Below are 22,497 nucleotides of genomic sequence, written 5' to 3'. Positions count from 1 at the left end.
CCTTCCTCCAGCAGTTTACCACCCACCTTCCTCCAGCAGTTTACCACCCACCTTCCTCCAGCAGTTTACCACCCACCTTCCTCCAGCAGTTTACCACCCACCTTCCTCCAGCAGTTTACCACCCACCTTCCTCCAGCAGTTTACCACCCACCTTCCTCCAGCAGTTTACCACCCACCTTCCTCCAGCAGTTTACCACCCACCTTCCTCCAGCAGTTTACCACCCACCTTCCTCCAGCAGTTTACCACCCACCTTCCTCCAGCAGTTTACCACCCACCTTCCTCCAGCAGTTTACCACCCACCTTCCTCCAGCAGTTTACCACCCACCTTCCTCCAGCAGTTTACCACCCACCTTCCTCCGGCAGTTTACCACCCACCTTCCTCCAGCAGTTTACCACCCACCTTCCTCCAGCAGTTTACCACCCACCTTCCTCCAGCAGTTTACCACCCACCTTCCTCCAGCAGTTTACCACCCACCTTCCTCCAGCTGTTTACCACCCACCTTCCTCCAGCTGTTTACCACCCACCTTCCTCCAGCAGTTTACCACCCACCTTCCTCCAGCAGTTTACCACCCACCTTCCTCCAGCAGTTTACCACCCACCTTCCTCCAGCAGTTTACCACCCACCTTCCTCCAGCAGTTTACCACCCACCTTCCTCCAGCAGTTTACCACCCACCTTCCTCCAGCAGTTTACCACCCACCTTCCTCCAGCAGTTTACCACCCACCTTCCTCCAGCAGTTTACCACCAATAGTTACAACAAAGAAAACAAAGGATTGTCCTAATGGATACTAATGTGACTGGAAAAATGTGGTAAAAGGGGTACTGCAAGGTTCCATCTTGCAGCCAACCGTTTTTGTCACATACATCAGTGACAGATGAGAATAATACAAACCAATTTATGAGATTTACAGATGACACTAAGATTTGTGGTAAAGTAGGAAGTGAAAATTATATTGAGGCCTATAAAAAGGTCTTACATTAACTCCAAAAATGGTCAGAAGAATGTCAAATGCTCTTTAACCTTTAAACTGCTCCATTCATTTCCAGGTATTTTGTCCATATGCTCTAATCATCTGAAGATGATTTAAGGTGCTCTAATTTTGCTTAACCCTTAACCACTGCACTGCTCTGCATTAAACTATGACACACCTGTGGTGCGCCGAAAATAAATTCTTTCCAAAAAATTGTTTTATCTTCTTGTTAAAATGCAGTCTCTGATCATGGGAAACTAAAAAAAAATATTGTATGTGACATACTTTAGCCATGATGGAAGCTGGGAAGTTAAGCAAATTATGGGTGCTGAGCAATGGAGCGCTCGGGGTCAGGCGGTCCCACCACCCTGTAGGGCGGCAGTTGCTGCAAATATAATGTTTCACAATTATTTTGATGTTTTTCATTTTTTTCTGTGGGGAGCCCCTATGGCTCCCTGGAGCTTATCGGGCTAATGTATGTTATATTAGAACGGAACATTAGCTAAGGAGTTCAGACCTACCAGGGACCAGCGCCGGAACCTGGCCCCTTCAGAGAGGTTTCAGGGAGCAATGTCCCTGGAAAACTCCCTTGTGGTTGGGGTTTTCCTTATCTGCCATCGACCGGGGTTAGGCACCCAGAAAGGTAGGCATAACAAAACAAACCCCACGTGGTAAAAAACTAAAACAAAAAAACGAACAGAGAGGTAGAAACTCTACAATCCCAAGGAAACAAGCAAGCATCACACTTTACTGCCGCGCCGATCGTCCGCGCAGCCCTCCCCGCCCCGAGAGGGGGAGGGGGGAACCCCGGACCTCACCGCGCCGGCTGCCTTGCATCAGTTCGTAAGCTAATGTCAACCGGGATAGACGCTTCTCTGGCCTCGGTTTCCTAGGCAGTGTTTGCCTTGTGTGGCGTTCACTGCCGTGTGTTGTGTTGTTCGGTGGCCAGGTGTTCCTCATCAGTACCTGGGCTGCATGCGTTTAGGGGCTTCCTTCCTTGAGCGCCCTGTGAGTACTGCCCCTGCGTGACAAGGTTATCTTCCCTGGGGCGTTCGGGAACCATTCCCGTAGAGGTTCTTGCTGCTTGGCATTTGCCTCACCCTTGGGGCCAGCTGGGGCTTGGGGCCCTTGTTTGGCCCTGGGTAGGGACTGGTTTTGTGCTGGTTAGGGCGTCAAGGTGTTGCGCGACCTGTCACCTAAGTGGCGACCGGTTCCTGTTGCCTCTGGAGACGGTGTACTTTTGCGGGGGTTTTCTTTTGTTTTTCTTTTCATTTGCCTGGTGGGGGTCTGCCTAGTGTGGCTATAGTTCCACTGGTAGTGTTTGGTGGCTCTCTGCTAGGCCCCCGTAATTGTACACATCGCAGGGGTTTTCAGTGTTGTCCTCTACCCCTTGTTATTTTTGTGTGTTTAACCGGTTAGCAACACCTTGCCCGGGCTTCCCATAGTTGTTACCCCTACAGGCCCTGGAAATCCCTGTCAGAGCTCGGTGGACCATTGAATGTGTCTTCCGGGTTCCAACCTGTCTTGTATGGGATCGTTGGTTGCTGTGCCCTTGTCTCCGGGTAACAGTCGCCACTTTTATCTCTGTCATGTTAACTGTTGGGTCACTGACACCTTGACCCGGAGTCTTGCAAGAGATATTATCTGCTTGTTCTCCATTACTCTCCTGATGTTATTACTGTTCAGAGTACAGGCGGCATGCTGTTGCAAGCTAGGTTAGGCTGCTGCAACACGCTAGGATGGTTTCCCACTCGGATGCCCCGGGGCCGCCCCGTTTTGGTTAGGTACTGTTCGCCCCTTTCCAACCCTGTTCCCGACTCCGGACTGTCTGCGGGTTTAGGGGTCGGGGCGGGGTTTAGTTGGGGCCGAGACTCGGGCGGTTTCGGGGGCTGCCCCGTTTGGGTTGGAGACGGAGGTTTTCGAGCCTGTTTCTCCTGCCAAGGCTTCTGGGTCTTACCAGCGGCCCTTTCTTGTTGCCTTTCCCATGGACTCTTCCTTTTCTTTAACCCTTTAACTGCGCCGCCTCCAAATATGACACCCCCCAGTGTGCAGGAAATAAATTCTCTTGAAAAAATTCTTTTGTTTTTTTTAGTGTCAAAAACCCTTCCCTCAGTATGGGTATGTCAAAAAAAAAATCGAAATTGCACTTACTTTGGCTGCTATGGGGTCCGTAAGTTGGCGCGTGACGTCATCGTTCCTCGTTCGCCTGTGACGTACGCTCCCGGGGCCAGTAGGGCGCCCAGGGCGGGGCGCGCAAGTTGCCGCGAATATATTTTTGTTCATTTTTTGCGCACAGTTCCAAATACATTTTATTTGTTTTTACGTGCTAATCCTATGTATAATGAACACGTACACTATATTATGGTATTAAAACATCCGTACTGTCCGAGGACACTGTGTTACGTGCATGACACTTGTGTACACATGTGTTGTACATATTTATCATGTATCATGCTAATTTATGTATATATACAATATTTACAGACTATACACTGTCACACACTATACATTCACCATCAACACGTTCAGAACACTGCGAGTGTGAGCTGTCACCCAGCCAACCCTCCCTCACTCCTTCAACATTGTATTCGCCAAAATTGCTCCTCCCATCATACAGTTATTCACACCAATGTTTCATGTTTATTTATGTATATTTACAATATTTAAACACACTATACACTGTCACACACTATATACATATACCATCAACACATTCAGAACATTGCGAGTGTGAGCAGCCACACCCAGACAGGCCCTCCCTCACTCCAACATCTTACTCGCCAACATCGCTCCTCCCACCATACTATTATTGTTTTTATTACACTATTTACACATGTTATATATACCTATCTACATGTTTTATTTACCAGAACTATGCAAGTAAGCCGGAATTGTATCCAAACAGTACAGTGGCCACCATACACTGCATGAGAAATCACACAGCTGACAGCAGACGACGCAACAATTATGACGTCACCTCCCTCACCAAAATAGCTCCACTCAACATATTCCTGTTGCTGTTATTACACTATACACACACACTGTATATACCCATGTACATGTGTGTTCACCATAACGAACCACGAAGGTGAGCAAAATGGTGAGCAAAACAAAAGTGGCTGCCACATACAGTGAGGCTACCTCAATTCTCTCCCTCCCTCCCTCACCAAAATTCCTCCTTCCACAATACTACGCACAACGCTAATTATAACCACAATCCTAGTCACTAATTCCTGTAAATGAATAATTGACCACAAGTTTATTTTGAAAAGGAACCTAAGAAGTCGTTTGAAGATTCCTAGATGGACGAAATAATGCTGTGGTGCTGTGGCTAGTGCTGTGAACATCGTGAACAGTATTGAATCACTGGTATTTGAACATTGTACCCAGTCATTATCACACTCAGGCTCTTCTATAATACTATCATGGCTAGATAATACAGGTTATATATATATTTTGACATTATTAGGTGATGCTGCGGTCACACGCTGAACAGCAGTGCTGTGCGCTCATGCTGCGTGCGCCGACCTTGGTTGCTCACTCACTACTGAGGCTGTCACACCCGGGAATGTAGACCATGATTTTTTTTAAAGATGGCGTCTGTTTACAAGAGCCCTGAGGAAGCTGATGTGAACCCCATGTAGCCGCAGGAGTTTTGAATGGAATGTGAAAAATACAAATACCTGGAGGCGCGTAGTGCACCCCAGACGTGGGCCTGCAGGTGCGTAGTGCACCCCAGACGTGGGCCTGCAGGCGCGTAGTGCACCCCAGACGTGGGCCTGCAGGCGCGTTGCGCAGTTAAAGGGTTAAGGGTGGAGGGCTTGGAGGACGGCTTTGCCCCGGGGCCCTCTGTTGCGGGTTCCCGGGGCTGTGGGGAATGCCTGCTAGCAGTTCTGGGGCGGTTTGCCCCTGCCTGGGTTTTCTACTTCTGGGCGGAGTTTATCACCCATCCAGTCTGCTTGCTTCCCACTTTTGCTGGCGTGTTTTTGTATCTTTTGCGTCGGTTACAGCCCTCTGTTCTGGTGGCCATTTTCTTCTGCCGGTTTCCTGGCGTGGTCACCAGGGCGGCGTTGCGGTTTGTTTACATGCGCCTGGGTGTGCGAGCGAGTGTCTTGGGTGAGTTTTTTTTTCACCTTTTTTCAGGGGTTTTATTCTCCTGTTGTCATTTCTTTACTTTTCTGGTGTTTTCTTCCCGTTTTCTGTTCCTCTGGGAACGTTTTGAGTGTTGATTTTACACCAGGTTTTCCGTTTTGTCTGTTTTGGGTCTAGGCCCTAGGGTTTGGGCTCAGTGTCCCTGGCTGTTATGCTTGCTCCCACACCTTGTCCCTTGGTTTTCGGTCCGTTTTGACTGTTTCCCTGGGGGTTCTGTCTGGGGGCTGTGCTTTGCCTTTCTGTGGTGTATCTCCGCCGGCAAATGTGGTGGTTTGGGCCCCCCTGGTTCGATTCTGGGTTCCTTTGGGTTCTTTGGTTTCGTTCTGGAGGTTTCTTCTTGGGCCCCCTTTGTAGATTCAGGGGGCTTTGTTTCCTCGTGTGTGACCCGGTTCTGCCTTCTGGGGTTCCGGGGTCTTCCTGGCTTGCAGACTGATTTTTTTGGCTTGCTTGCTTGCAGACTGATTTTTTTCTGTAACCTATATATTACAGTACTTCTCTACTAAAAAATACTGTAATTCATAAATTTACCTTATTGTTGGAGTTATGTCCATCTTGAAGTTTCGTGAAGTTGTGAATGCTCTACAGTAAATACGTGCTGTAGTGCATTATGCCGTTAGCACTGTGTTGATTAAAAGTAGTTCTGCTGTATGTTGAGCACTACAATACAGTTTATGAAAACTATTGTACACCAAAATTACTGCAACTTTAATTTTAACACTGTGTACACACTTAAATTTAACAATTGTTCTAACTGTTCACGCCACACACGATGTTTTTAGATGTTTGCATCAGCTTTGCTGGTGCTCACTGCTGCTCTGGTTTCAGCTGCTTCTGAGCTGGTGCTGGCTGCTGTTGTACCAGTGCTGGGTACAACTGTGCTCGTGCTGGGTACGGCTTGTATGATCCAATTTATCATATGGAGGAATTATTAATTATAATCTGTGATAGTATGGTAAAGTTTTCCACCACTCTGTGAACTCTGTCCCAACATCGTAAGCTTGTGGACCACTTGTGCGTTCCACTTGTGTGATCGAACTTGTCATATGAAAGAATTAATAATTGTAATCTGTGATAGAATGGGAAAGTTTTCCACCAGTTTGTGAACTCTGTCTCGATGTCGTAAGTAAATCCGAACATCCCCCGCTTCGGCGAACCATTGTTCGTCGAACCGGGTGAGTAAATACGGCCTGAAAAGTGTGCGAACTAGCCGAAGATTCGTTGAATTGGGGTACGTTGAATCGAGGTTGTACTGTATGTATATAAGTGTATGTATACTTTTTCTTTCGGAAGGGGCTCTGTTCCCTTCTCTGTTGACAGGGTGCTGGGGGAGCAGCTTGCCCTGTTGCCTCTCGTATGGTCCCGCAGTTAATGGGCGCTTTTGGTTGTCTTCCGGCCTCTGGTGGCGGCGGCGGACAGCTTCTTTCCCTTTGGGGGGTTCAGGGCTGGCGGGGTAGGCTTCTTCCCCTGCGCTTCGTCATGTCATCTTAGTGGGTGCGTTGGACATGGTCGATCCACCCCATCCTTCTGGGGTTCCCGTCTGCTCTATGCAGACATTGGCCTGGCGAATCTGCGGTTCTTCTGGACTTTTTCAGTCTGCGCCCTGGATTCTATGCCTTCATCGGAGGACTGTTGTCTCCTGTCCGGCTTCTGTTGGGGCCGGGTGCCTGGATGGTGGCCCTGGACCTCCAGGTCAATTCTTGGCACGTTCCTCTCCAGTTTTCCGGGACTGGCACAGTTGGTGGTGGGGCTTCAGGCTTGCTGCTTTTGTTGCCTTCCCTATGATGTAATTGGCACTTGGTGTATTTATGCATCTTTACCGGATCTTGGTGCCCTGTCTGAGTCTGCTTGGGATTCGGTGTCTGGCCTACCTCGATGACTGGCTGGTGTGGGCTCCCAGTCGGTCCGCTTGTCTGCTCGCCAGGGGTATGGTTCTTTCCAGATCGCCGGGTTTGGTTTCCTGGTGATCTGGAGGCCGTTCCATCTGTTTCTGTCCCGGGTTCGGACCTGGCTGGGTTTTGTTTAGGGCTCTTGGCTCTTGGGCCGCTCCTTGATTTCCCTCCAGAAGTGTTGCTGCGGCTGTGGTCCTACCTTCAGCTGTTCATGAGGGGTCCCGGGTTGCTCGGTGGTTGCTTGAGCAGTTGTGCAGGAGTCTGAACTTCGACGTGCTGGTCTGCCCGCAGGGTCGGGTTTAGCTTCGGCGTCAGTTTGGTTCCTTCGGAGACTCCCCTTCTGCCTGTCTTGCAATCGCTGGGTTTGTTCCTCCAGAGATCTTGTGTTGGTGCTGCGTCACCAGCTTCCTCTTTGGGGTTTTCGGGGTTCCGTGTCTTGGCACCTCCCGGAGCCTTCGCTTGATGTGTTCACGGACGGGTCATCTCTCGGCTGGGGCTTTGTGACCAGTGCTCACCAGGCTGGCTGGGAATGGTGGGGTCTGTCCATCCATCGGGCTCACAGCACGGTTCGGGAGTTCGTGGCTGTCTGGTTTGCACTTTGGAGGGTTTGATTCACTCGGTGCTCTACCATTCAGCTCCGTTCGAACTGTTCTCTGGCGGTTCTTTGCCAGAACCACAGTTTCTCTTTGGTGTTTGACGTTTGGGGTTGGTCTTTTAAAGTGGCTCGTTTCCTGGATTCTCGGGGTTTGGCTAACCGTAAGGTTCATGTCCGAGGTGTGCCCTACGTCCTGGCGGACAGCTGTCTCGGTTCATTCCTCTGTTCGCGGTTTGGCCAGTCATCGCCGACTCGTTTCGTAGGCTCTGCCGGACATATGGACTCCTGGCCATGGACGTCTTCGAGTCAGTGTGGTCTAGGCGTCGCTCATGCTATGCGGCGCTCTTACCCGCCTGCGAGGTGTTCATGGTGGGTGTCTTTGGGCAGGACTGGTCGAGGTGGGGGTACCTGTTCCTCTTCTCCCGGTCAAGCTGTTGCTTCGGGTTCTGGCTCGGTTGGAGCCCATTCCCACGAGAGTAGTCCTTATGGTCCCTTGGTGGCCGGCCCAGCTTTATATTCAGACACTGCTTGATAGGTGTCCGAACTCGGGGGCGTTTTCCCACGGCTCCGCCTTTTTCGGCAGGTCGGACTGGTACTGTACGTGACTGGTTCGGCCTTCTCCTCGGATCTTCGCGTCTGGTATTTTGATGCAGGTATCAAAATAAGTACCAGACAAAATACTTGATCTCTGTGGTGATCAAGTGGCTTTGTTGATGGTGTCCCACCTGCGAGCTTCGTCTCGGTGACAGTATGATGTTCCTGGTGTTTCTATGCACCTTTTTCTTGCTCTTCGTAGGTTGTCTTCTCTTTCGCATCGGGTTGTCTTGTCCTTTCTTGGGTTTTCAGGACTACAGTTATTTGATGTTTCTTACTGTCGCCTCGTTCGGGGTGGATGTCACATCTGCCCCGTTCTGTACGCTTTCTCGTGTTTTGCTTCGCCTCCGGCCTGCTCATGCGTCGCCTGAGCCGTCCTGGTCCTTGATCAGGGTGCCTTCTTATCTTCTACTCAGTTTGTGGTAGCCCCTTCGGTGCAGGTTTCTGTTCTTTGGTACTGTGGTACTGGTGGTAGGTTTGTACGTTTGCAGCCTTTCTCCGTTCTTCTGGCGAGTGTCGAGACGGCTGCTTTCCGGAGGGGTCCTTGGGTTATTGATGCTTGATTGGTTCGGCTGGGGGTGCATCCTGTGTTGTCCTGTTGCACTTTTTGTGCCGTTACCTGCGTACCTTGTCTGGGGATGCGCTTTGGGTTGATCCGGTTCCCCTCGTTCCCTGTTTCAGGGCTCGGGTCTCCCAGGTCGTCTGCAGAGTTTTTAAGTCTTCCAGCCTGCGGTCTGTCCTTGCACCTGTGCTGTTCGGACGTTTGCAGCTTTCGCTGCTGTGTTGGTGACGTCTAGGTCTAGGGCTCATTTCGGGCACAGGGATTTGAGGGTCGCACAGGTTCTTGGCCGCCCATTCTTTATGCACGTGTCTGCTCCTATGCGTTCTTGTTGCCTTGGGTCGCAGGTTGCAGCCTGTTGTCTCGGCTTCGCATTGCGGAGTTTGTGGGGGCCACCTCCCGGGTCAGCCCTTTCTTTTCCTTCTCTTTGGGTATGAAGCTCCAGGGAGCCGTAGGGGCTCCCCACAGAAAACCAGCGTTGAATGTAATGAAATGCCATTTTGTCTGGGTGAGCCCCGAGGCTCCCTAACAACCCTCCCTCCTACCGATCAGCGTTTTTTTCGCGTTGGTTGAAGCTTAGCTTCCGATCTGATGCTAGGCAGCCGGCGCCATGAGGTCCAGGGTTTCCCCCCTCCCCCTCTTGGGGCGGGGAGGGCTGCGCGGACGATCGGCGCGGCAGTAAAGTTGTTTGCTTGTTTCCTTGGGATTGTAGGGAGTTTGTACCTCTCTGTTTAATTTTTTGTTTTAGTTTTTTACCATGTGGGGTTTGTTTTGTTATGCCTACCTTTCTGGATGCCTAACCCCGGTCGATGACAGATAAGGAAAACCCCAACCACAAGGAAGTTTTCCAGGGCCATTGGTCCCTGAAACCTCTCTGAAGGGGCCAGGTTCTGGCGCTGGTCCCTGGTAGGTCTGAACTCCTTAGTTAATGTCCTGATCTAATATACTGTACAGGACGATCATGCCTCTCACAGCTACTTGACCACTATGACAAAATCACTGAGGCATTAGAAGAAAATCATAATGCAGATGTCGTATACACAGATTTTGCAAAGGCATTCGACAAATGTGACCATGGAGTGATTGCACACAAAATGAGGTCAATGGGTATAACTGGTAAAGTAGGACGCTGGATACTCAATTTCCTGTTGAACAGAACACAAAGAGTAACAGTCAATCAAGTAAAATCAAGTCCGAGCGCAGTTAAAAGCTCTGTACCTCAAGGTACAGTCCTTGCACCACTGCTGTTCCTTATTCTCAGATAGATATAGACAAAAATACAAGTCACAGCTTCGTGTCATCCTTTGCAGATGATACAAAAATCAGCATGAAAATTACCTCTGCTGAAGACATTGATAAACTACAAATCAATATTAACAAAGTTTTCGATTGGGCAGCAGAAAATAACATGATGTTTAACGGTGATAAATTCCAGGTACTCGGATACGGCAAAAATGAGGATCTGAAACATAATACAGGGTACAAAACACAATCGAATCAATTGAATCTGCCCATAGTAGGAAAACAGCATGTCAAGAATTTGGGAATAATGATGTCCGACGACCTAACGTTTAGGGAGCGTAACCAAGCAAGTATTGCGTCAGCCAGAAAAATGGATAGGATGGATTACGAGAACCTTCAAGTCCAGAGATCCTATCACAATGGTTGCACTCTTCAAGTCACGTGTGTTGTCCTGTCTTGAGTACTGCTCAGTACTCACTTCTCCCTTCAGAGCAGGAGAGATTGCTGAAATAGAGGGAATTCAGAGAACATATACGGCACGCATAGACGAGATAAAGCACCTAAATTATTGGGATCGTCTCAAAGCCCTCCAAATGTACTCGCTAGAAAGAAGACGAGAGAGATATAAAATAATATACACCTGGAAGATACTGGAGGGCCAAGTACCAAATCTGCAAAGTAAAATAACAACATACTGGAGGGAACGACATGGAAGAAAATGCAGAATAGAACCAGTGAAGAGCAGAGGTGCCATGGGCACAATCAGAGAACACTGCATGAACATCAGAGGTCCGTGATTGTTCAATGTCCTACCAGCGAGCATCAGAAATATTGCCGGAACAACTGTGGACATCTTCAAGAGGAAACTAGATTGTTTTCTTCAAGAAGTGCCGGACTAACCGGGCTGTGATGGGTATGTGGGCCTGAGGGCCGCTCCAAGCAACAGCCTAGTGGACCAAATTCTCACAAGTCAAGTCTGGCTTGGGGAGTAGAAGAACTCCCAGAACTCCATCAACCAGGTATCATAAAGTTTTGTGTTACATCTTTCATTTTGGTATCATATTGTGCGCACTCTAAAGGCGCTCATTTTGACACTATCCCGAAGTCGATCGGATAAAAAATGAATTTTATGCAAATATTTTTGTATTGGATACTGCATGAGTCCTCGGCTGGGACTCGAGAGAAAAAAATCGGATGCCAGGGGTATTTGAAGAGTGCGATAGTGTTAAAAGAAAACAAAATTTCTGTGGAGATCCCCTCCGGCTCCCAGGAGCTTACTGGACTGATATGTATGTATTAGACCTTGGCATCAGTCATTTCGATTGGAGTTCTATGCCGCTGTTTGACCTTGGGTAGGAGGTAGTATCGTTGCTGATAGGGTCGCAAGGTACTGTGCAGCTTGTCATTTATTATCACAGTGGCCGGTTCTGTTCCTCCTGGAGACGTACTTTTGTGGGGTTTTCTTTTTCTTTTTATTTGTTGCCTGGTGGGTAAATAATTAGTAATTACAACAATTATTATTATAATTATTATAATAAGAATATACCTAATTAATAATTATTACTATTCCTTCTGCTTGGTCTTGAAGGAAGCTGGCCTCGGGTGAAAGTGGGATGTGACAATCTCTGTCTGTAACCCGTAGGTGTGGGGCTCGGAAGTCCACCTCCTGGGGCTCGTAATTACATAAGTGTAGTTACAGGATGAGAGCTACGCTCGAAGTGTCCCGTCTACCCAGCTCATAATTACCTAAGTGAAATTACCTAAGTGTAGTTACAGGATGAGCGCTACACTCGTGGTGTCCCGTCTACCCAGCACTCTTTGTCATATAACGCTTTGAAGCTACTGACGGTTTTGGCCTCCACCATCTTGTCACTTAACTTGTTCCAACCGTCTACCACTTTGTTTGCGAAAGTTAATTTTCTTATATTTCTTCGGCATCTTTGTTTAGTTAGTTTAAATCTATGACCTTGTTCTTGAAGTTCCAGCATAAGAAATATTGCCGGAACAACCGTGGACATTTTCAAGAGGAAACTAGATTTATTCCTCCAAGGAGTGCCGGACCAACCGGGCTGTGGTGGGTATGTGGGCCTGCGGGCCGCTCCAAGCAACAGCCTGGTGGACCAAACTCTCACAAGTCGAGCCTGGCCTCGGGCCGGGCTTGGGGAGTAGAAGAACTCCCAGAACCCCATCAACCAGGTAACCAGGTATCAACCAGGTCTCAGGAAATCTTCCCTATCAATTTTGTCAATTCCTGTTACTATTTTGAAAGTAGTGATCACATCACCTCTTTTTCTTCTGTCTTCTAGATTTGGCATATTTAATGCCTCTAACCTCTCCTCGTAGCTCTTGCCCTTCATTTCTGGGAGCCACTTAGTAGCATGTCTTTGCACCTTTTCCAGTTTGTTGATGTCCTTAAGATATGGGCACCACACAACCACTGCATATTCTAGCTTTGGCCTAACAAAAGTCGTGAACAATTTCGTCAGTATTTCACCATCCATGTATTTAAAACCAATTCTGAAGTTAGAAAGCGTAGCATAGGCTCCTCGTACAACATTCTTTATGTGGCCCTCAGGTGATAGTTTTCTATCTAGAACCACCCCTAGGTCTCTTTCTTTATCAGAATTCTTTAAAGGCTTCTCAGATAATTTATAAGTTGTGTGTGTATTATCTTAGCATCATCAGCAAACATGTTCATATAATTCTGTATACCATCTGGTAGATCAATTATGTAGACAATGAACATCATCGGTGCAAGAACTGAACCCTGTGGTACTCCACTTGTGACGTTTCTCCAGTCCGATACATTGCCTCTGATTACTGCCCTCATTTTTCTATCAGTCAGAAAATTTTTCATCCATGTTAGAAGCTTACCTGTCACCCTTCCAATATTTTCTAGTTTCCAGGACAACCTCTTATGTGGAACTCTGTCAAAAGCCTTTTTTAGGTCCTGATAAATGCAGTCAACCCAACCATCTCTTTCTGTAAAATCTCTGTGGCTCGATCATAGAAACTGAGTAAATTCAATACACAGGATCTTCCTGATCGAAAACCATACTGTCTGTCCGATATTATATCATTTCTCTCCAGGTGTTCTACCCATTTAGTTTTTATTATTTTTTTTTTTAATATTTTGACTAATGCACTTGTCAATGATACAGGTCTATAATTGAGGGAGTCTTCCCTGCTGCCACTTTTGTAGATTGGAACTATGTTAGCCTTTTTCCACATATCTGCTTCGATTCCTATACACAGGGATGTCTGAAAATTCAGCTGAAGTGGAATGCTGAGCTCAGGTGCACATTCTCTCAGAACGCATGGTGAAACTCCATTTGGGCCAACTGCTTTGTTCTTACTTAGCTCCAGGAGCATTTGTTTCACTTCGTCTCTAGACACCTCTATGTGCTCTATACTTTTCTCTGGAATTCTTATTGAAAATAAGTTCAATTGAACTTATTTCAATAAATAAGTTTTATTAATTATATTAATAATTAATAATTATTAATATAATAATTATTTAATATTAACTATTAACTTATTAATTGTAAGTTCAATTGAACTTATTATTAATAAATTAAATTTTTCTTATTGAAAATAGGTTGTGATAGGCCAGTGGGGCCAGTTTCAGAACTGACGTTGCCTTCCGAGCTGGTGACGTCTGGTCAGCGAGGTGATTGCTCTGCGCCTCGGTCAGCTTCTCGTAAAGGTTGTCAGCCCTTTCGTGGGTTGTCTTGTTAATGGGGCAATGAAGGGGAGGCTCGCGCTGTTTGCTTACACCTGGTCCCACGATTTGTTGGTGTTTCGGGTCGTTTCCTTCAGCCTGTGGTAGCGTTTAGTGGCTCCACCTTATTTAGGGGGTTCGGGATTCGCGGGGCAGGCCTCTTCTCCAATGCTCTGTCACATTCTCTTGGAGTGGGCGCGCTTGGGCGTGGTCGAAATGATCTCATCCCTCAGGTGGGTTTTCCGCCTGTTTCCAGTCCCAAAACGGGACTGTGCAGATCTGTGGCTTATTCTGGACTTGTTCCATCAGAACAAGGTCAATATGGACTTGTCCCAACCACAGAGGAGTTTTCTAGGACCATTGCTCCCTGAAACCTCTCTGAAGGGGGGACCAGGTTCTGGCTCATGGTCCCCGGTAGGTCAAACTCCATAGACCCCAGTCTAATATATCACACATTAGCCCGATATCTCCAGGGAGCCTTCAGGGCTCACCCAGAAAATGGCGTTTCATTACATTCAATGTTGGTTTCTTGTGCACTATAACAAACCACTAAAATGGTCTGTTTAGAGTTTATAAACATATAACCATGATCCAAGATCAGCCTAGCACCCGGCGACTTGAGTATGCCAGGGGTTGCCACAAATATATTTTTACTGAATTATTTCAGTGTCTTTGAATGGTTTTATATCCAATTCAATAGTATATAATTTGGGAATTTATGTAGTTAATTGTGTGGAACATCGCTATGCTCTAAAATATGGTTGTCATATCTACTGACACATACAGTACGTTATATTCTTAGATCATTGAAACAGCACTTTTGCTGTTATTACACTGTATACACATGTTATATATCTATCTATATTTTTATAAACCATAAAGAACTACTAAGTAACTCTGGTGTGTGTGTGTGGTGATGAAGTCTTAGCACAGTATAACGCTACACACTATGATCAGCTGACTCAAGCAGCTGACTATACCTGATGCAGCAAAATACCCAGAAATACTATACTGTACTGTACTATGATATAATATGCACATCACTATTATCACTTCGAACACTATTATTATGAAATTCCTGTCACCAAATCATGAATATGAATAATTTTCCACAAGATTATTTTCTATAGGAATTTCAGGTTATGCTGCATAATGAGTAATTCACAAACCCCGACCGCGACCCAGCTGTGAACATCATAACTATGACTGTGTTCACTAATACCTAAACCATATACATAATTTTTATTACAATCAGTATTATCTATGATGCTATCGATGCAAGATAATTCCAGTTACTTATTTTATTCATAATTATTAAATGGTGCTGTGGCCCCGACATGCACAGCTGTGCTGTGAGCTCCAGCTGCATGTGCCAGCCTTGGTTGCTGTGGCATTACTGAGGCTCTCACAGCCAGGAGGGCTGCAGATTGTTTTTTTTTTTTAACAAGATGGTGTCTGTTTACTGGAGTGTTGAGGAACAAAATGTGAGTCCCATGTACCCATTGAGTTTTGAATCTTTAAGATATACAGTAATAACATACGTCATATATAGAGCAGTGGACCCCCCTTTCCTCGTGATATCACAGTTTGTGCAGTACACTGGTTAAAAGTTGCACAAGTAGAAGCTGCAGTAAAAAAAAAAATAGTAATAATCAAACAAAAATTTTTTCTTTGAGAAAAAGAAGGTAGTTGCACAATATAAATATCTGATACATCTACACCTGGATTATTGTATCCAGGCATGGAGACCTCATCTTCAGAAAGACATACAGTATCTGGTTTAGAGAAAGTTCACATTGGGCAACTAAACTCATTCCTGAACTAAGTCGACTCTCATACTAAGAATGGTTGAGGGCCAAAGGACTAACAATACTGCAGACCTGGCAGGGCTGACCTCATTACAACTTTTAAATTACTGAACAATTTGGAGGATATTGATCCAGACAACTTCTTCAAAAAGATCATAAATAATACGAACAAGGAGGAATGGTTTCATGCTCAACTAGCCACAATGCAGGATAGAAAATGGGAGATGCTTTTCATCCATAGAGTTATAAACCAATGGAACCTGCCTACCAGCCAAATGGTGCAGAATTTCAAAATCCAGCTGGACAGAATCATCAGGTGGATCTTCGACAAGGTACCGGCTTCCTGTCCTCATTGAGGCCACTAAAGAGATTGGCTCTCGGGTAAATTCCAGTAAATCTTCCTCCAGCCGCTTACCACCCATCCTCCTCCAGCATTTTGGAAGTCAGTGTTCAATTCCCGACGGTGTAAGTCACTGGGCATGATTCCTTTCATCTATTTTATCACAAAACCTTATCCTCATGTCACTTCCAAATGCTGTATCATTATAAAGACTTAGTGCTTTCTCCTGATAATTACCTTACCATCCATCTTTCTTATAAATCATTACATAGCAATACCACATTTACTTTTAATTTTCTAGTATAATTTAATAGTTTTATCATTTCAGGTCCATATATAAAGTGGTTTTTAGACAAGCTAAAACCTGTTGGCCTTCACAAGCTGTTAACTGGTTTTGATGATAAGGTTAGTTGCAGCCAACTCATTATATTGATAACATAATGTGTGCGTCACTGTGTATCTGGGTAGTGAGATCAGGAGTTCTGCCCCTAACTATTTGTGTCTGATGCATCTAAGTTTTCTGGGGGGAGCCCCGTCGGCTCCCCGGAACTATCCAGGCTGAATGGATATTTATAACTTTCTGGCATCAGTCAAAGTGCTAGGAGTTCTTGCCTACCGGGGACCACGAGCCTGAACCTGGCCCCCCTCAGAGAGGCACGAGGAGCAATGGCCTATAGAAACCCCTTTGTGATTGGGAGCATTCTATGTCTGCCATCGACCAGGACAGGCACCCAGAAAGGTAGGCCCCCCAAAACAAACCCCTATTCTGGTGAAATTATTGCTACCGAAAGCCGAACGAGTGGACAAAACTCCCCAAACAAAATTTTCAAACTAGCATGACGTCATCACGTCGCCGCGCCACCGTCTGCGCAACCCCCCCCCTCCCCGAGAGGGGGAAGGGGGAGCCCCAGACCCTCCATGCCGGCGATCCAACTGGCAGTTCTTGGCTGATGGTATTACTGGCTGGTCGAGTGCCTCTGGCTCCGGTTTTTGTTTCAGTTCTGTGCCTTGTGGTGTGGACTGTCTCTACTGGTGGGGTGTGAGCCAGGAGTAAGATTCCACGGTACTCGGCCTGCATGTGCCTAGGGCTATCTTCCCTAGGTGCCCTGTAAGTACTGCCCTTGGGCTTGGGCCACCTTCCACAAGTCACCTTGGGTTCTACCTCCGCTGTGTCCTTTACTGCTCGGTACTGGGCCGCCCTTGGAGTCTGCTGGGGTTTTGTTTCCCTGGTTTGTCTCTGGGTAGGTGGTAGTTTTCGTCACTGGTAGGGGCGCGGGGTACTGCACAGCTAGTTTTCACCATTAACACCAGCCGGCTCTGTTCCACCTGGGTACGTTGTCCTCTCGCGGGGTTTTTCTTTTGTTTTTGTTTTTGCCTGGTGGGGGTCTGCCTATACTATAGTCCCCCTTCCTGTTCTAGGTGATTTTGTTTCGAATTATTCTGTTGGCGATACTCCCCGCTTGGCCCCCGTGAGTGGACACGTCCACTGTCCACTGGGGGTTCAGCTTTAGCAGTTTGTTGGTAGATTTGGGCGCCGGTTTACTGTACCCTGCCTGGGCTTTCCTTAGCGTGTACCAAAGGCTAAGGGCCCTGGGAAACCCCACGGGGGCTCCATGGTCCTCTAGGTGTGTTCCCGGAGTCCCCCCCCCCCCCTTCGCGTCCTGCGAGTTGACGGTTGGTGAGTGTCACCTTGTCTCAGGGTGACACTCACCGGTTGTGCCTCTGCCATGCTGCCTGTTGGGTCCTTGTTCTTGTGACCCGGAGTCGTCCGATGATTGTTGTCGGTACGCGCTCTCCTTCACCCAGGCCACTGGTCTTGATAATCGGGTGCAGGCGGCTGCGGCGTTGCTTGCTGGGTGTGTGTTGCTACAACGCTCTTGGTTTGCGGCCCCGGATGCCCCGAGGCTGCCCCAAGGCTGCCCCATTTTGGTGGTTGGGGTCTGGACTTGGGGGTGGGGGTCGCTTCGGCTCTGGCTCCTTCCGCTTCTTGTTCCTCCCCTTCTGTTCTACTCACTTTCTCTCTTGCTTCCTGCTCCGAACCATAGGCGGGTTTCGGGGTTGGGGTGGGGTCTGGTTGGGTTGAGACTCGGGCGGTCTCGGGGGTTTTCCTCTTCTGGGGTGGCGGCGGAGGCATTAGAGTCGGTTCCTCCAGCCGTGCCGTATGGGTCTGACCAGTGGGCTCCCTTCATTAGTGTTTGCACGGCTGCCCCGGCTTTTCCTTGTTAAGCTGGGGCTTTGGGGATGCGGCTCGGCCCTGGGTCATGCCGTAGAGGTTTCCGGGGTGAGGGAGGGGTTGCCTGGGGGGCCTTGGCCCCTTTGCCCCTCTTGGGTCCTTGTACATTTGGTGTGGGGCTGGCAGTTCCTCAGTGGGGTTGTTCCTTCCCTCTGTGTTCCAGTTGTTTTCGGGCATACCCCTCCCTGGGTTCGGTTCCGTGTTCCTTCGGGTTCATTGGTCCCGTCGTTCCTGGGGGGTATGCTTCACCCCCTTTTCCTTACCCTTATCGCTTTTATGTCGCGATGCTGTTCACAAAAAAAAAAAAAAAAAAGTGTTCAGGTAAGGTACGTCCATACAAGGTATGAAACAAACATTGATGGATTTCTATCTTGGCCTAGTACATAGTGCCTCAACCGTTTCGTATCATTGTACCTGCAAGTTCCTTGGTCAGGGGTGCTTGTCGTGGTTCTAAATAAATAATAAATATAAATGTTTATTTAGGTAAGGTACATACGTACTAGAGATTTTACAAAGAATGATGGATTTATAGATAGGGCTAGTACATACAATGCCTAAAGCCACTATTACGCAAAGCGTTTCGGGCAAAGCGTTCTCGTTGGTTCGCGAGTCTCTTCGTACCTTCCAATATTATTGGAACGTCTGTTGATTTTCGATGTGGTTTCCATCGGGTCTTTTGTCGGCCTTGTTGGTTCCCTTCCATCATCTGTTTTCTTTTGCTTCGTTTTCGCCTTGTTTTGTTTTCGCGTCGTCTCTCCTTCCAGTTTCGGCGTTCTTTGTCTTCGTTCTGCACGCCTTCCTGGTGTTTGTACGATGTCAGTACGTTGTGTGTACGATTTGTGTGTCCGCCTGGTGTATGAGCCACGCCTCCCGGTGGACGGGTGGTGCGTTTCGTACCTCGTGTGCTGGGGCCGCGGTGTGCGTTTTGTTTACGGGCGGTATGCTCGTATGTTCGCGCCGTTTCTCATGGTTTTTCTTCGGCTTCTTGCTCGTTTCTCCCTCCAGTCGTGGCCCTCTGGATGCTGAGGGTGTTTTGGATTTATATCTGGGGGTGTCACTTTGTTCTCCCTCTGTACTGCTTCGTCTTCTGCAGGGCGCGCACCTCTGGCCGTATTTCTCCTTCGACCTCGCATTTTCTTCAGGTAAGGGTACATACTATGCCTACTGCCTCGTGTATGCATGGCTTTCGGGCACACCTTTAGCGCTGCTCCTGGTATGTTGCTTGGCTCGCCTGTGTTGTGGCACGGTCTTGTGTCTGCTCTGCAGGTGAGATTGTCTTGTCTGGTGCTTCTGTCGGCCTAGTGCTGGTTCTCACTTTTGGTGGGGTGCTTGCCTAGTTGTGCTTGCGGGGGTTGGCTCTGGCTCTTGGGCCCCGCTTCTCCTGTCAGTTGATGGTTGTGCAGTTTCCTGAGCCTTCTGGGCTCTGTCTTCCCGTTTGCTCCTGTGGGTGGCTTCTGCCTCCTCCACATGGCTTATTGGTGCTTTTCGCTTCCTTTCCCTTCTGACGTTGATCAGGTTCTTTTAGTGTCTGTGTCTCCTTGTGCATACAAACATACAAACATAAGTACAGTGGGCCTGCGGAGGGCCTATTGGCCCGTGTGAGGTTGCTACTGTTTCTTACCATCCATTCCCACTCACATACATGTCCAACCCGCCCTTGCACCAATCGTGGGGCCCCACCGCCATGTTATGTGGTAATTGGTTCCGCACGTCACCGGGCCTATTACAGTGCAGGTCATTCCTCCGGTCTTTCCTGATTCTGCGCTTATCCCTTTTATGCCCGTTGTTTCGTGGCCACAATGTGTCGCAAGGGTGGCTTGTGCCACTATGCTAGTTTCTATCGTTTCGTGGGGATTGGTCAATAAACACAAACACTAAGGAACTACTTATCTTTTGTTGCGTATTCAGTAGTTGCGGGTGATATTTTGGCGGGCAATGGTGCGGGTTGGGCGCTCTGAGTGTCGGTACGGTGTCTCGCATGTCTGTTCTAGACCACACTTGCAGGTGGTCTAGTTATTCTTCGCTACTCTGCTGGTTATATGCTTGGGTGCCGCCTCACAGTTCTCCACAGGTTGGTAGGACTTTTCCTTGGACGTACGGAACGGTTTGAGTTCCATCGTTGGTGCTTTGGAGAGCTTTGCTTCTCTGGTTAGGCTCATGCGTTTGGAGCGAGTATCTTCTTGGGATACTCTACTCACTCCGCCACCCTTGTTCACTGTTCCATCCTTGTTTACTCTTCCCCACTTGGCGGGATTGCGTCGATGGCTCCTGACTGGGGTGTTTGGTGTGGTGTTTGGTGACCTTGCATGCGTCTTTAGTGCCTTTTCTGGGGGGAGCCCCTACGGCTCCCCGGAGCTATCCATGGCTGATATGGATACCCTAACTATTTTGCATCAGTCGATGTGGGTGGAGTTTTAGGCCTACCGGGGACCACGAGCCAGAACCTGGCCCCCTCAGAGAGGCACGGGGAGCAATGGCCCATAGAAATGCACATGTGATTTGGAGCATTCTATATGTGCCATCGAACGGGACAGGCACCCAGAAAGGTAAGCGCCACAAAACAAACCCCTATTCTGGTTAACAAAAATCGACAAACGAGTGGACAGAACTCCCCCAGGAAAACGAACTAACAAGCATGACGTCACGCGAGCCGCGCCGCATGTCTGCGCAGCTCCCCCCTCCCCGGGAGGGGGAAGGGGGAGCCCCAGACCCCCGCGCCGGCGATCCCCGCCCCAGTTCCTCGGCTGATGGGATAATGCACGGTTGTGTGGCTCCAGCTCCAGTCTTGTCTCCGTGCTGTGACTTGTTTGCAGTGCTGCTCTTACGGTGGTCGTGTGAGCTGGGAGTAGTATTCTCAGGTACTCGGGCTGCATGTGCTTAGGGTCACCTTCCCTGAGTGCCCTGTAAGTACCGCCCTTGCGGCTTGGGGTTGCCTTCCACAAGTCACCTTGGGTCTACCTCTGTTGGCTTTTCGCTGCTTGGCGTTTGGCCGCCCCGAGGGTTTGGGGGTTTCACTCCCTTGTTTCCCTTGGGGTAAGTGGTAGTTATCGCACTGGTGGGGCGCAGGGTACTGCGTAGCTAGTTTTCACCTATGACAGCAGCCGGCTCTGTTCCCTCTGGGTACGTTGTCCACTTGTGTGGTTTTTTCTTTTATGTTTGTTTTTGCCTGGTAGGGGGATCTGCCTTGTGTTCTTCCCCCCCCCCCCCTTATATTAGGTTCGTTTGTGTGGTGGCACCCCCTGCTTTGCCCTCGCGAGTGGACACGTCCCGTGGGTTCAGCTTTAGCAGTTTGCTTAGTAGTTTGGGGCGCCGGTTAGCAGTGCCCTGCCTGGGATAACCCTTAGCAGACCCAGTCTAAGGGCCCTGGGAAACCCCCTGGGGGGCTCTCGGGTCCGATAGTGGAGACCCTTGCGTCCCCTCTCGCTTTGTGCAAGTTGAGGGTTGCTCTGTCCCTTTGTCTCAGGGTGACTCTCCTTGTTTTTGCTTCCGTCATGCTGCCTGTTGGGTCGGTAACACATTCGACCCTTGAGTCCTGCGGGCTTTGTTGCTTGTTCGTGACTCCATTCACCCAGTCTGCTGATGAATTCCTGTGGGTGCAGGCAGCTCGCGCGTTGCAGGGTAGGATGTTGCAACGCACTCTGGTTTGTCGCTTCTCCGGACGCCCCAGTGCTGCCCCGCTTGTGTAGGGACCCAGACTTGGGTTGTTTTGGTCACTTCGGCCTTGGTTCCTTCCACGCCCTTGTTTTTCCCCCTCCTGCGTCCGGCCCCTACGCATCTGCAGGCTTCGGGGTCGGGGCGGGGTTAGAGGTTCTGAGACTTGGGCAGTTTCGGGGGTTGCCCCGTCCGGGGTAGCTGCGGAGGCATTCGAGTCTGTTCCTCCGGCCGATGCTCCGGGGTTTTGACCAGTGGGCCCCCTTCTCTTTCAGCTCTCTCGGCTGCCCCGGCTTTTTCTTGTGAGGCCGGGGCTTTGGAGGTCGACTCGGCCCCGGGGCCTGGTGCGGAGGCTCCTGGGGTTGGGGAGGAGCGGCCTTGGGGACCTTGGGCTCCATTGCGCCCCGCCTGGATTTCCGTCCTTCTGAGCGGGGCTTACTCTTACGAGGAGTGGGGTTTTCTTTCCCCCCCCCTCTGCGTACGATTTAGGCTTGGGTTCTGCTCCTCCCCGGGTTCGGTTCCGTGTCCCTGTGGTTTCTTCGGTTCCGTCTTCAGGAGGTTTTCGGCTAACCGCATCTCTTCGCCTGCGATGCGGTTGGCCTTTGCGGCTCCCTCCTGCGTGTCCCGGAGTTTGCCTCCATCCTGGTTCCTTCTGTTCTGGACAGGTTGGGCTCCTTGTAGCCGTTTGGGCTCCTTGTAGCCGTTTGGGCTCCTTGTCGCCGTTTGGGCTCCTTGTCGCC

General features: G+C 48.9%; 2 protein-coding genes across 3 annotated transcripts in view; both read left to right on the top strand.

The window, feature by feature from the left end:
• Positions 1–4,799, top strand: part of LOC138367351 (uncharacterized) — a 36,014-nt gene extending 31,215 nt beyond the window's left edge. Inside the window, exon 2 of the mRNA XM_069328804.1 lies at positions 4,587–4,799. The gene's annotated coding sequence lies outside the window, so the exon portion shown is untranslated. The remainder of the gene's footprint in view (positions 1–4,586) is intronic.
• The window catches only part of LOC138367352 (inosine triphosphate pyrophosphatase), a 55,770-nt gene that overhangs the window by 16,735 nt on the left and 16,538 nt on the right, over positions 1–22,497 (top strand). For both annotated transcript variants that reach the window (XM_069328806.1, XM_069328805.1), the window contains exon 4: positions 16,202–16,278. In XM_069328806.1, coding sequence (XP_069184907.1) covers positions 16,202–16,278 — 77 coding nt within the window. The remainder of the gene's footprint in view (positions 1–16,201; positions 16,279–22,497) is intronic.

Source organism: Procambarus clarkii, chromosome 22 (genome assembly GCF_040958095.1).
Source record: "Procambarus clarkii isolate CNS0578487 chromosome 22, FALCON_Pclarkii_2.0, whole genome shotgun sequence".
Taxonomy (NCBI): Eukaryota; Metazoa; Arthropoda; class Malacostraca; order Decapoda; family Cambaridae; genus Procambarus; species Procambarus clarkii.
Note: the sequence above shows the minus strand (reverse complement) of the source record. Positions and strands in the feature narration are given on the sequence as shown.